General features: G+C 36.4%; 1 protein-coding gene across 4 annotated transcripts in view; it reads left to right on the top strand.

Annotated features, from left to right (window-relative positions):
• The window catches only part of CDK5RAP2 (CDK5 regulatory subunit associated protein 2), a 176403-nt gene that overhangs the window by 69520 nt on the left and 94398 nt on the right, over window positions 1–12485 (top strand). For all 4 annotated transcript variants that reach the window (XM_007474549.3, XM_007474550.3, XM_007474552.3 and 1 more), the window contains one exon: window positions 3386–3604. In XM_007474549.3, coding sequence (XP_007474611.2) covers window positions 3386–3604 — 219 coding nt within the window. The remainder of the gene's footprint in view (window positions 1–3385; window positions 3605–12485) is intronic.

Raw genomic sequence — 12485 nt, 5'->3', positions numbered from 1 at the left:
CTTCATTCCTCTAGGTCTTAGTTTTTTCATCTATGAATTTTATTATTTAAATTAGTACAATTGGAAATTTCAGTGTTACCTCTTTGGTTTTTTGAAGTTTGATATCATTATTGATAACCATGTTTGTACATCATATGTTCCCTTGGTATCACAGAGATTCTATGCAAGTTGGACCAGGCTAGTATATATATATATAATCCATATCCTTACCATCACTGAAACCAAATAAAGAAAGTGATTTCAGATATTTATGAATACTTATAATTATGAATGCTTTTAAAAGCACTTCTATATTCAGAAAGGAAAATAAGGTAGAACCATTATAAGGCCAACAAAGCTAACTCATTGTGGTATTTTTTTGAAACAAAGGCCTTAAAAATAGCTAGTCAAAGTGTTTGAGAGAGAGAGTACTAATTGGTACAACATATTTCATATCAATCCCTTTCTGTTTACTAATACAGTCTCCTATAGTAGAGGTTATTATTGCCTCTAACCTACATTATTGGTAGCAACCTAGTCAGTCTCCACCCTAATTTCTACCTTTCATTCCTGAGGTCTCTTTCTTGAACAATATTTCTTTCACAAAGCCACCAGTTGATGTTCATAAAATGCCCTCTCTTCCCCACTAGAAAATCTTTCATGGCTCCTTATTACCTCTAAAATAAAGTAAAAACTGTGTACTTTGTATTTAAAGTCCTCAGCAACTGAATATTTCCTAATTTCATATGCCTGTTCTTCATGCACTCTTGATTCCAGTCTCATTGGCCTGCTAGCTATTACTCTTAGATTGTATTGTATCTCTTGTCTCTTTCTACCTTCACAAATAGTCCCCCATGTCTAGGATTTACTCCCTCCTTACCTCCATTTGAAAGGACCCCTCCTTCTCTTCTTTCAGAGTCCAGTTTAGGTACCACTTCCTATAAGAGGTCTTTCCTGATCCCCTTAAATTAAGAACCCTCTCTCCTTTGAAATTATTTCCTATTTACTAACATGTCTATTTGTAAATTCCTGCCTCCTTCAACATAAGCTCCTTGAAGGCAGTGATGATTTTTTTTGGTCTTTTTATTTCCACCATCCAGGATATTGTTTGTGTAGACCTACCCACCTACAAATGTGCACATCCAGACATAAACATTATTTTCTGCATATGGGTGCATCTATGCACATGACTACAGGTGCCTGTGTAAAATGTATGCAAAGAGCCTTGAACTGAAGAGAGTCTGAATACCCAGTGTAACCAACAGATGGCTGAGGAGCTCTACTATAGTTTGTGATTGAAGATTAAGTCTAAAAAAAGGAAATATAATAAGCCTTACATTGAATTTTATGATAAAAATCAAGCTGAAGTCTTGCTGTTAAAACAAATCATAGAATTAATAAACCTTTGTAGAAAATCTCAGTAATCATTCTAATTTAGTCTTCTTTTCTTTCACAACCCAATTCAAAAAATAAAATAGCAGTCAAAGAATACTTCATCCCTTTCAGTTATAACTTTGCTAAGTGATTATTTGATTTCCATGGAAGGTGAAATATACTACTTAAGCTTTAAACACATGCTACATCTTGACCAGGAAAAAAAAAATTACGTATTCAGTATAATTTTAGTTCTCTGACTAATCTGTTTAAAATAGAAAAAAGGAAAAAAGCAAGTCAGAGAATCCAGAGGTACAGAGGATGTATTCTTCCAAAGCCCTATGATCTTGGCTCAATACTTTTACCATAAACCAAATTTGTAGTCTTGGATTTAATTTTTATTTCCTAATATACCCAGTAAAATCACTGGAGCAGTTGATTGGACAATTATTCTGATAACTTTATGAATGAATATGTAATTCCTTGTTAATAGTTACCATGTCATCCTTCTGCTCAGGAAACTTTAGCAGCTATCTGCTGCTTCTTAAGTTAGGAGCACCCCAGTTTACCACTTAAAGCCGTTCATAATCTCATTCAAGCCTGTATTTCCAGACTGATAAGATATTGTTCCTCTTCACGCAATTTTCTTTCCAGTAAGGATAGACTATTTCTTGTTTTCTATATTCTTCATTTCAGCTCCTCCATCTAACCTTTGCACAAGCAATCCCTCATAAGTGGCACAGTCTTTCTCTTTACCTCCACCTCTTGAAACCTTTAACCTCCTTCAAAGCTTGACTCAAGTGCCACCTCCTAGAAGAAACCTTTCCTTATAACCTGAATTGTTACTGCCCCCCATAAAAAATTACTTTATATTTACTTATTTGTGTCATCTATGTTGCCTTTCCTCTCTCCCCATATTCCCAACTTCCCTGAACATAAGCTCTTTGAGGAAAGGAACCTTCTTGATTTTGTATTACTATTTCCAGTATCTAACCCAGGGTCTGGCACACAGGAAGAATTTAATAAAAATTTAACACAGTGATCCTGAACTTGTATACCTTGTATAGATAGACTATGACTATGAAATTACAACCCTTCAGTTTATTCTCCTGAGAAATGGGAATACAACTTCTGTTTAATTTAACAAGCCCTTATTAAGCTTTAACTATGTGCAAGGCACTATCTGGGTGATGGGGATAAAAAGCCAAAAAATAAAACCATATTTGCCTCCAAGGAGCTTATGTTCTAGGTGACAGGGGAAAATACAAATTGACAAATTAGTAAACATGAAGTAATTTCAAAGGAGAGAGCATTCTTAATTTAAGGGGATCACAAAAGACCTCTTATAGGAAGTAGCACCTAAGCTGGACTCTGAAAGGAGATAGGGAGGCATCCTTTCAAGTGGAGGTAAGGAGGGAGTACATTCTAGACATAGTAGACCACTTGTGAAGGCAGAGAGAGAGGTAAGAAATTAGAAAGTGGTCTAAGGGCAATAGCTCACTAGCTTAGTGTGTAGAATCAATAGTTCTTGCGGGAGGGGCAGCTAGGTGGCACAGTGAATAGAGAGCCAGCCCCTATAAGGGGCTAGTACAAATTCAGTGCTTTTTTTACCTTGTCACTCTTTTGATCTTAAACTCTGTAAAAGTTTTGTAAAGCTAACCCTTCTAGCTTTCTTTTCCCTGATCTTTCTGGTGTATAGTAGAAAGATGCTAAGTTGGTATTCAGAGGGTTTGGCTTTGAATTCCCACTCAGCTTCTTACACCTGCCTTAACTTAGGTGAATCAATTTTCTACTCTGGAAACCCTTCCCACTTTGGAAACATGTTAGTGTGGGTAAAAGGAAGTTTGTAAAAAAATTTAATATGAATTTGACTTCCCTTAGATGCTAAGTTGAAGGTTTTGGACAAGATCTCACTTGAGTTTGTCCCTTTTTTTCTCTGAATCCTATTATCCTTTTAAATAGGATCAAATTCAAGCTTAGGTTGGTTTGTTTTAACACTGTCTGAATGTGGATATTTTTTTTCCTTTTTCAGGGGGTTGAAGATTTTGAGACCATTTTGCTGGAAAAAGAAACACTTTTAACACAGCTGCATGCTGAAAATCGGAGGAAAGATACTGAAAACCATAGGCTACAAAGAAACATTGAAAAGCTTAATCAAGAACTAGAAGATTTTCAGCACGAGAGGGAGAAATTAGAGAAGGAATTGGATGAAGCCAGACGACAGAAGAGCCATGGAGACAAAACAATCAATGTGATTATCTCATCTTCTTGCCTTTTAGTGGGGTTCTTAGATTGGGGTGCAGTTATAGCATGTATTTATGTTACTTCATGCTTGTGCATCTTTTTAAAAAATCTCTTTTTTTCCCTTATTTGAAAAGCTTTATTTAATTAATTAATTTAGAATATTTTTCCATGGTTACATGATTCATGTTCTTTCCCTCCCTTCCTTCCACTGAGCAATTCCACTGGGTTTTACTTGTGTCATTGATCAAGACTTATTTCCATATTATTGATAATTGCACTAGAGTGATCATTTAGAGTCTGCATCCCCAATCATGTCCCCATCGAACATGTGATCAAGCAGTTGTTTTTCTTCTGTGTGTTTCTACTCCCACAGTTCTTCCTCTGAATGTGGATAGCATTCTTTCTAATAAGTCTCTCAGAATTGTTCTGGATCATTGCATTGCTGCTAGTAGAGAAGTCCATTACATTCGATTGTACCACAGTATATCCGTCTCTGTGTACCTGGTTCTGCTCCTTTTAAAAGCTCTTAACAAAGGCTTCTTGAGCACCAGCAAATATTAATAACTTGCATCTCTAGAGTGCTTCGAGATTTACAGAGTGTTTTCTTTGCAATAGCAAATGAGATAGGTATTATAAGTAGTATTAATTTTTCATCTTTTCATCATTTTTTTCATTTTTTCATTTTTTCATTTTTATTCATTTTTCATCAACCACTGAGGCTTTGGGACATGAAGTGACTTGACGATAGCCACCTACCTAGTAACTGTTTTAGCAGACCTGTGAGCCATGACTTTTTGACTGTAGTGATTTTTGATGTTGCCTAGTAAGATATAGTTGTACTAAGAATTATCAGAATTATTGTTTTTTGTTGTTTAACATTTCTTCACATCAGTGATTCTCACAGGGCAAACTATAAAATTTTGGAAACATGTTATTGCAGGTAAAAGGAAGTTTATTAAAAAATTTAATATAAATTTTTCTTACTGAGCATATGTAGTATATAAGTATATGTGAGTCAGAATACTATTAAGCAATATTAGCTAATTAGCTAAACTCACCTTTTATGCTTATGTACTTACCTCATAACCCATCAGATCCTGAATTCATAAATAACTCAACAAATAACTCAACTATTGTTATTTTTTTAAACCTGCATATTAAGTATTGATGCTAAGGCAGAAGAGTAGTAAGGATTAGACAGCTGGTGTTAAGTGACTTGCCCTGGGCCACCTCACTGCCCCAAGTTACTATTTTTATTAAAGAGGAACTGTGCCTGTGCAAAGATTCTCATAGTATGGCCAGCTTCACAATTCAGTGTGCCTCCATTCATCATGGCAAAGAAAACTATGATGAGCACAAAAAATTTGAGAGCTGCTACTTTATAGAAACCATGGAGAGAATAAAGTACAAATTGCCTGTTTGGTAGCCTGATAATAGTGAAAGAATGAGATTAGCATTTGGAAGACTTGAGGTAAAGTTTTGGATTTGGTTGTAGAAGCTTGAGCAAAATCCAACTGACTCTTCTAAAACTCAGTTTCCTCATTTGTGAAATAAACTGGTTGGAAAATTATGGCAGCCTATTTTTAAATGACCTTTGAGCTAAGAATAGTTTCTATACTTTAAAAATATAATAAAAATTTTATTGAAATATGTAAAAACTATTCTTAGACTGAACAAAAACAGGCAGTGGGCCAGATTTGATCTTTGGACAGTAGTTTGCTGACCCCTGAACTCAATGTTTGCAGGCTACCTTGGTTTCTTTTTTTACATTTGACTCTTTTGTATTCTATGAACCTTTCCAGGTCTAGGATTCTGTAATTCTGAAAAGAATCCCATAAATACTAATAATTCTTGATACTTAACTATTGCCATTAATTTACATGTATCTTACTTGAAATAATTTGTTAGACCAAAAAGGAAACAATCTGTACAAATAGCTGTGTTGTTTTAAAATGGTTATTCCTTATTTTCCATGTTTTAGTCATTACTTAGCTGTCCAAGCTTCAGTTTTCTCATCTTTAAAGTGAATATTAGAATACTTATACTGTTTCACTCAAAGGGATATGAGGAGCAGCAAATGACAATACATGGGAAAGTTCCTTTTAACAGATAGAACAATGCCATCTAAATTTCAAGGAGTTTTTAGCTTCTGAGGGTGTCCATTACTGTGTGGGTCTCTAAGGATAAGATACCTATGTGAAAACATTTGCGAATGATGCAAAATCACATATAATTCAGTGATTACATGGTACTATTAAAATTTGAGAATGGCAATACCACTGTGGGCAGAGGACGTAGGGAATGTTTCATGGTAGATGTGGGATCTGCATTAGTACTGGAGCAGTAAAAAACCCCAAAAAACTCATACATGTCATGCTTTACTGGCCTAGGTAGAGAAATGCAGAAATACTTCATCAGAACATCCACAGTAATTATTGCTTGTTTTTTTGTATTATAACTCTTTTTGTGTAAAAGGCATTATGGTTTAGTGGAAAGAACTCTTGTTAAGAGCCAGGATAACTGTTCTATACCCAGCTCTGCCATGAAAATGTGTAACTCTGGGAGGCATTCTTTTCTGGTTCTCAGTTTGGATTAGGTGGTTTCCAAGGTCTCTTTCAGCTATAAGCTTCTGTCTTTTTGTTGTTCTAACACTGTATTTTAATGTAGTTTTAAACAGCTGTTTCTATGTTCCAAGGCAGTGATGGCGAACCTATGGCACACATGCCAAAGATAGCACCTCTCTGTGGGCACATGGCTCCTTCCCCCTCTGAATTCATTACTAGAAAGGCAGAGGGACTCAGGTGGATCTGCTCCCCTCCCCCTTTCCATTGTGCCTGAGGACATTTTTTTCATATCACCCACCCCTCCACCTAGTAGCCCAATGGGAAACTTTTTCTCCCTCCTCTGTGTGGGGGTAATGGTGGGGGGGGGCGTGCCTGGTACTTGGTGTGGGGGAGGAGCAGGGCATATGGTCTCTGGAAGGTTGGCATGGCACTAGGTCTGGGGGGGGGGTAGGATGGGGGAGGAGCCTGACACTGTCTGAAAGGTTCTTCATCATTGTCTAAGGTTCTTCTAGCCCTTCAAGACTGAAATTTCTGTAAAATGTGTTGTTTTTACAGTAAGATGAAGTTTGGCACTTTGCTTTCCCCTTTGCATAAGTTTCCATATAGTGTAGATTAATACTGAAATCTTTACTTAACTTCTGCTGACTCAGTATTTTCCGAGTTTGCTTGTGTCTAGAACAGTGAAATATTTCATCCCATTTCAGCAATTCTGCATCTATCAAAAGAATTTCTGCTTAGCCAAAAGCAGATATGGACCCCTTTTCAAGAATATTTTTAAATCCATAAAACAAAATACCTGATTACCAAGGAAACCAATTATATTGAAACAGTTATCATATTAGTAAAAGAACAGAAACAAATTCACAAACTTGAGATTAAGAATCTGTCTGTAGTGTCCAGAAATCCTATGTTGTCCAATCTGAGGATTGAGACCCAGTGACTCATGCTTGAGAAATGGTGTGGGATCTTTCCATTTAGCTAAGGTTTTTTTTTTTTTTAACCCTTACCTTCTGTCTTGGAGTCAATACTGTATATTGGTCCCAAGGCAGAAGAGTGGTAAGGGCTAGGCAATGGGGGTCAAGGGACTTGCCCAGGGTCACACAGCTAGGAAGTGGCTGAGGCCGGATTTGAACCTAGGACCTCCCATCTCTAAGCCTGGCTCTCAATCCACTGAGCCACCCAGCTGGCCCCCAAGGTTTTTGTTTTGCATGTTGAATGTAGCATATGAATATGGTTCTTTAGATTTATCTCTTATCAGCTTATTTCAGTTAACTAGGCATTTTAATTACTAGAGAGCTTCATTCTCACCAGATGTTACTGCATGTAGATTAAAGGCAAAACCTTTCAGTGACCTATCCTATTGCAAGCAAAGGAAAAGAAGAATTTGTTTCTTTTATATATCAAGAAAGACCTCGTAGATCCTTCTTAGAGTGGCGTTTTTGCTGCCCTGTAATGATATTCTCATCCTCTAATATAGAAGCAATCAGAAAAGGAGAGGAGAGGCCATTTCCCCCTGGTGATGCTTGTACTTATATGCTAGCTTCGATGTGTGTTTTGATTTTTCAGGCCTTACTTTCCACACTAACATTACTGTTGCATATGGTATAGTAAAGTTTTCATGGTAAGATCCTCTGTTAATAGGCTATTTCATATATCCACAAAGGCAAATGATAATAAAGCCTCAAAAAACAACTCCTTAAAAAGATTTGAGATTTAGATTCAGTACACATTCATAGTCAATGCACACAGCCATGGACAGTGCATGTCATTAGAAGTTAGGGGCCCCAAGGTCTAGTTCTAGCTTTGCCACTAGCTAGCTATTGCAAACATTTTTTTCCCTCTTAATTAAAAGTGTTGCATTAGATAATCTTGAAAAAGAATGCTAATATGTATTCTGGGTTCTAAAGGCCTCCCCAGTCCTGCTATATTCTATGCTCTAACATTCAATGTTGATGTTATTTCTAGTTCTAATAGTTTATCATTTTTATATATATATATATATATATATATATATATATATATATATATATATATATATTTAAACCCTTACCTTCCATCTTGGAGTCAATACTGTATATTGACTCCAAGGCAGAAGAGTGGTAACGGCTAGGCAATGGGGGTCAAGTGACTTGCCCAGGGTCACACAGCTGGGAAGTGTCTGAGGTCAGATTTGAACCTAGGACCTCCTGTCTCTAGGCCTGACTCTCAATCCACTGAGCTACCCAGCTGACCCCAGTTTATATATATTTTCTATTCTAATAATCTGTGTTTAAAGGTCCTATTCAGATCTAATGTTCTCTTTCTCCTATAATTTCTTTTTTTTTTAAAATATATTTTATTTGATCATTTCCAAGCATTATTCGTTAAAGATCATTTTCTTTTCCTCCCCTCCACCCCCCATAGCCGACGCGTAAGTCCACTGGGCATTAGATGTTTTCTTGATTTGAACCCATTGCTTTGTTGATAGTATTTGCACTAGAGTGTTCATTTAGAGTCTGTCCTCTGTCATGTCCCCTCAACCTCTGTATTCAGGCAGTTGCTTTTCCTCGGTGTTTCCACTCCCATAGTTTATCCTTTGCTTATGAATGGTGTTTTTTTCTCCTGGATCCCTGCAAGTTGTTCAGGGACATTACACCGCCACTAATGGAGAAGTCCATTTATTCGATTATACCACAGTGTGTTTGTCTCTGTGTACAATGTTCTCCTGGTTCTGCTCCTCTCGCTCTGCATCACTTCCTGGAGGTTGTTCCAGTCTCCATGGAACTTCTCCACTTTATTATTCCTTTTAGCACAATAGTACTCCATCACCAACATATACCACAGTTTGTTCAGCCATTCCCCAATTGATGGGCATCCCCTCGTTTTCCAGTTTTGGGCCACCACAAAGAGCGCAGCTATGAATATTTTTGTACAAGTCTTTTTGTCCATTATCTCTTTGGGGTACAGACCCAGCAGTGCTATGGCTGGATCAAAGGGCAGACAGTCTTTTATCGCCCTTTGGGCATAGTTCCAAATTGCCCTCCAGAATGGTTGGATCAATTCACAACTCCACCAGCAATGAATTAATGTCCCTACTTTGCCACATCCCCTCCAGCATTCATTACTTTCCTTTGCTGTAATGTTAGCCAATCTGCTAGGTGTGAGGTGATACCTCAGAGTTGTTTTGATTTGCATCTCTCTGATTATAAGAGATGTAGAGCACTTCTTCATGTGCTTGTTAATAGTTTTGATTTCTTTATCTGAGAACTGCCTATCCATGTCCCTTGCCCATTTATCAATTGGAGAATGGCTTGATTTTTTGTACAATTGATTTAGCTCATTATAAATATGAGTAATTAAACCTTTGTCAGAGGTTTCTATGAAGATTTTTTCCCAATTTGTTGTTTCCCTTCTGATTTTAGTTATATTGGTTTTGTTTGTACAAAAGCTTTTTAGTTTGATGTAGTCAAAATTATTTATTTTACATTTTGTGATTCTTTCTATATCTTGCTTGGTTTTAAAGCCTTTCCCCTCCCAAAGGTCTGACATGTATACTATTCTGTGTTTACCCAATTTACTTATGGTTTCCTTCTTTATGTTTAAGTCACTCACCCATTTTGAATTTATCTTGGTGTAGGGTGTGAGGTGTTGACCTAAACCTAGTCTTTCCCACACTGTCTTCCAATTTTCCCAGCAGTTTTTATCGAATAGTGGATTTTTGTCCCAAAAGCTGGGATCTTTGGGTTTATCGTATACTGTCTTGCTGAGGTCGCTTTCCCCCAGTCTATTCCACTGATCTTCCTTTCTGTTTCTTAGCCAGTACCAAATTGTTTTGATGACTGCTGCTTTGTAATATAGTTTTAGGTCAGGGACTGCAAGGCCCCCATCATATGTGTTTTTTTTCATTATTTCCCTGGATATCCTTGATCTTTTGTTCTTCCAAATGAACTTTGTTATGGTTTTTTCTAAATCAGTGAAGAAGTATTTTGGTAGTTCAATGGGTATGGCACTAAATAGATAAATAAGTTTGGGTAGGATGGTCATTTTTATTATATTGGCTCGTCCTATCCATGAGCAGTTAATGTTTTTCCATTTGTTCAGGTCTAGTTTTAGTTGTGTGGCGAGTGTTTTGTAGTTGTGTTCATATAGTTCCTGTGTTTGTCTTGGGAGGTAGATTCCTAGGTATTTTATTTTGTCTAAGGTGATTTTGAATGGGATTTCTCTTTCTAGTTCTTGCTGCTGAGCTGTGTTGGAGATATATAGAAAAGCTGATGATTTATGTGGGTTTATTTTGTATCCTGCAACTTTGCTAAAGTTGTTGATTATTTCAATTAGCTTTTTGGTTGAATCTCTAGGATTCTTTAAGTAGACCATCATGTCATCCGCAAAGAGTGATAACTTGGTCTCCTCCTTGCCTATTTTGATGCCTTCAATTTCTTTATCTTCTCTAATTGCTACTGCTAGTGTTTCTAGTACAATGTCAAATAGTAGGGGTGATAATGGGCATCCTTGTTTCACTCCTGATCTTATTGGGAATGCATCTAGTTTATCCCCATTGCAGATGATATTAGCTGTTGGTTTTAGATATATACTGTTTATTATTTTTAGGAATGACCCTTCTATTCCTATGCTTTCTAGTGTTTTTAATAGGAATGGGTGTTGTATTTTATCAAAGGCTTTTTCTGCATCTATTGAGATAATCATGTGGTTCTTGCTAGTTTGCTTGTTGATGTGGTCAATTATGTGGATGGTTTTCCTAATGTTGAACCAGCCCTGCATCCCTGGTATGAATCCTACTTGATCATGGTGAATGATCCTTCTGATCACTTGCTGGAGTCTTTTTGCTAGTATCCTATTTAAGATTTTTGCATCTATATTCATTAGGGAGATTGGCCTATAGTTTTCTTTCTCTGTTTTTGACCTGCCTGGTTTTGGAATCAGTACCATGTTTGTGTCGTAAAAGGAGTTTGGTAGAACTCCCTCTTTGCTTATTATGTCAAATAGTTTGTATAGTATTGGGGTTAACTGTTCTCTGAATGTTTGATAGAATTCACAGGTGAATCCATCAGGCCCTGGGGATTTTTTCTTAGGAAGTTCTTTGATGGCTTGATGGATTTCAATTTCTGATATGGGATTATTTAAGAATTCTATTTCCTCTTCTGTTAGTCTAGGCAGTTTGTATTTTTGTATATATTCATCCATTTCTCCTAAATTGGTGTATTTGTTGCCATATAATTGGGCAAAGTAATTTCTAATGATTGCCTTAATTTCCTCCTCATTGGAGGTGCTGTCCCCCTTTTCATCTTTAATGCTGTGAATTTGCTTTTCTTCCTTTTTTTAATTAGATTGACCAGTACTTTGTCTATTTTGTTTGTTTTTTCAAAGTACCAGCTTCTTGTCTTATTTATTAAATCAATAGTTCTATCACTTTCGATTTTATTAATTTCTCCCTTAATTTTTAGGATTTCTAATTTGGTTTTCTGCTGGGGGTTTTTAATTTGATCGCTTTCGAGTTTTTTCAATTGCATTTCCAATTGATTGATCTCTGCTCTCCCTTGTTTGTTAATATAAGCTTTCAGGGATATGAATTTGCCTCTGATTACCGCTTTGGCTGCATCCCAAAAGGTTTGAAAGGATGTTTCGCCATTGTCATTTTCCTTGATGAAATTATTAATTGTTTCTATGATTTCTTCTTTAACTAAACGGTTTTGGAGTATCATATTGTTTAATTTCCAATTGGTTTTAGATTTGGTTTTCCATGTACCATTACTAATCATTATTTTTATTGCCTTGTGATCTGAGAAGGCTGCATTCATTATTTCTGCTTTTTTGCATTTGTGTGCTATGTTTCTGTGACCTAATGTATGGTCAATTTTTGTGAATGTGCCATGTGGTGCTGAGAAGAAGGTGTATTCCTTTTTATCCCTATTTATTTTTCTCCATATGTCTATTAATTCTAATTTTTCTAAGATTTCATTCACTTCTTTTACCTCTTTCTTATTTATTTTTTGATTTGATTTATCTTAATTTGATAATGGTTGGTTTAAGTCTCCCACTAGTATGGTTTTATTGTCTATTTCTTCCTTCAATTCGCCTAGTTTCTCCATTAGAAATTTGGGTGCTATATTATTTGGTGCATACATGTTGATTAATGATATTTCCTCGTTGTCTAGAGTCCCTTTTAACAAAATATAATCACCTTCCCTATCCCTTTTGATCAGGTCTATTTTTGCATTGGCTTTATCAGATATCATGATTACCACTCCTGCCTTCTTTCTATCAGTTGAGGCCCAGAAGGTCTTACTCCATCCTTTAATTCTGACCTTGTGGGTGTCAACCCGCCTC

The sequence above is a fragment of the Monodelphis domestica genome, chromosome 1 (assembly GCF_027887165.1).
Source record: "Monodelphis domestica isolate mMonDom1 chromosome 1, mMonDom1.pri, whole genome shotgun sequence".
Classification (NCBI taxonomy): domain Eukaryota; kingdom Metazoa; phylum Chordata; class Mammalia; order Didelphimorphia; family Didelphidae; genus Monodelphis; species Monodelphis domestica.
Note: the sequence above shows the minus strand (reverse complement) of the source record. Positions and strands in the feature narration are given on the sequence as shown.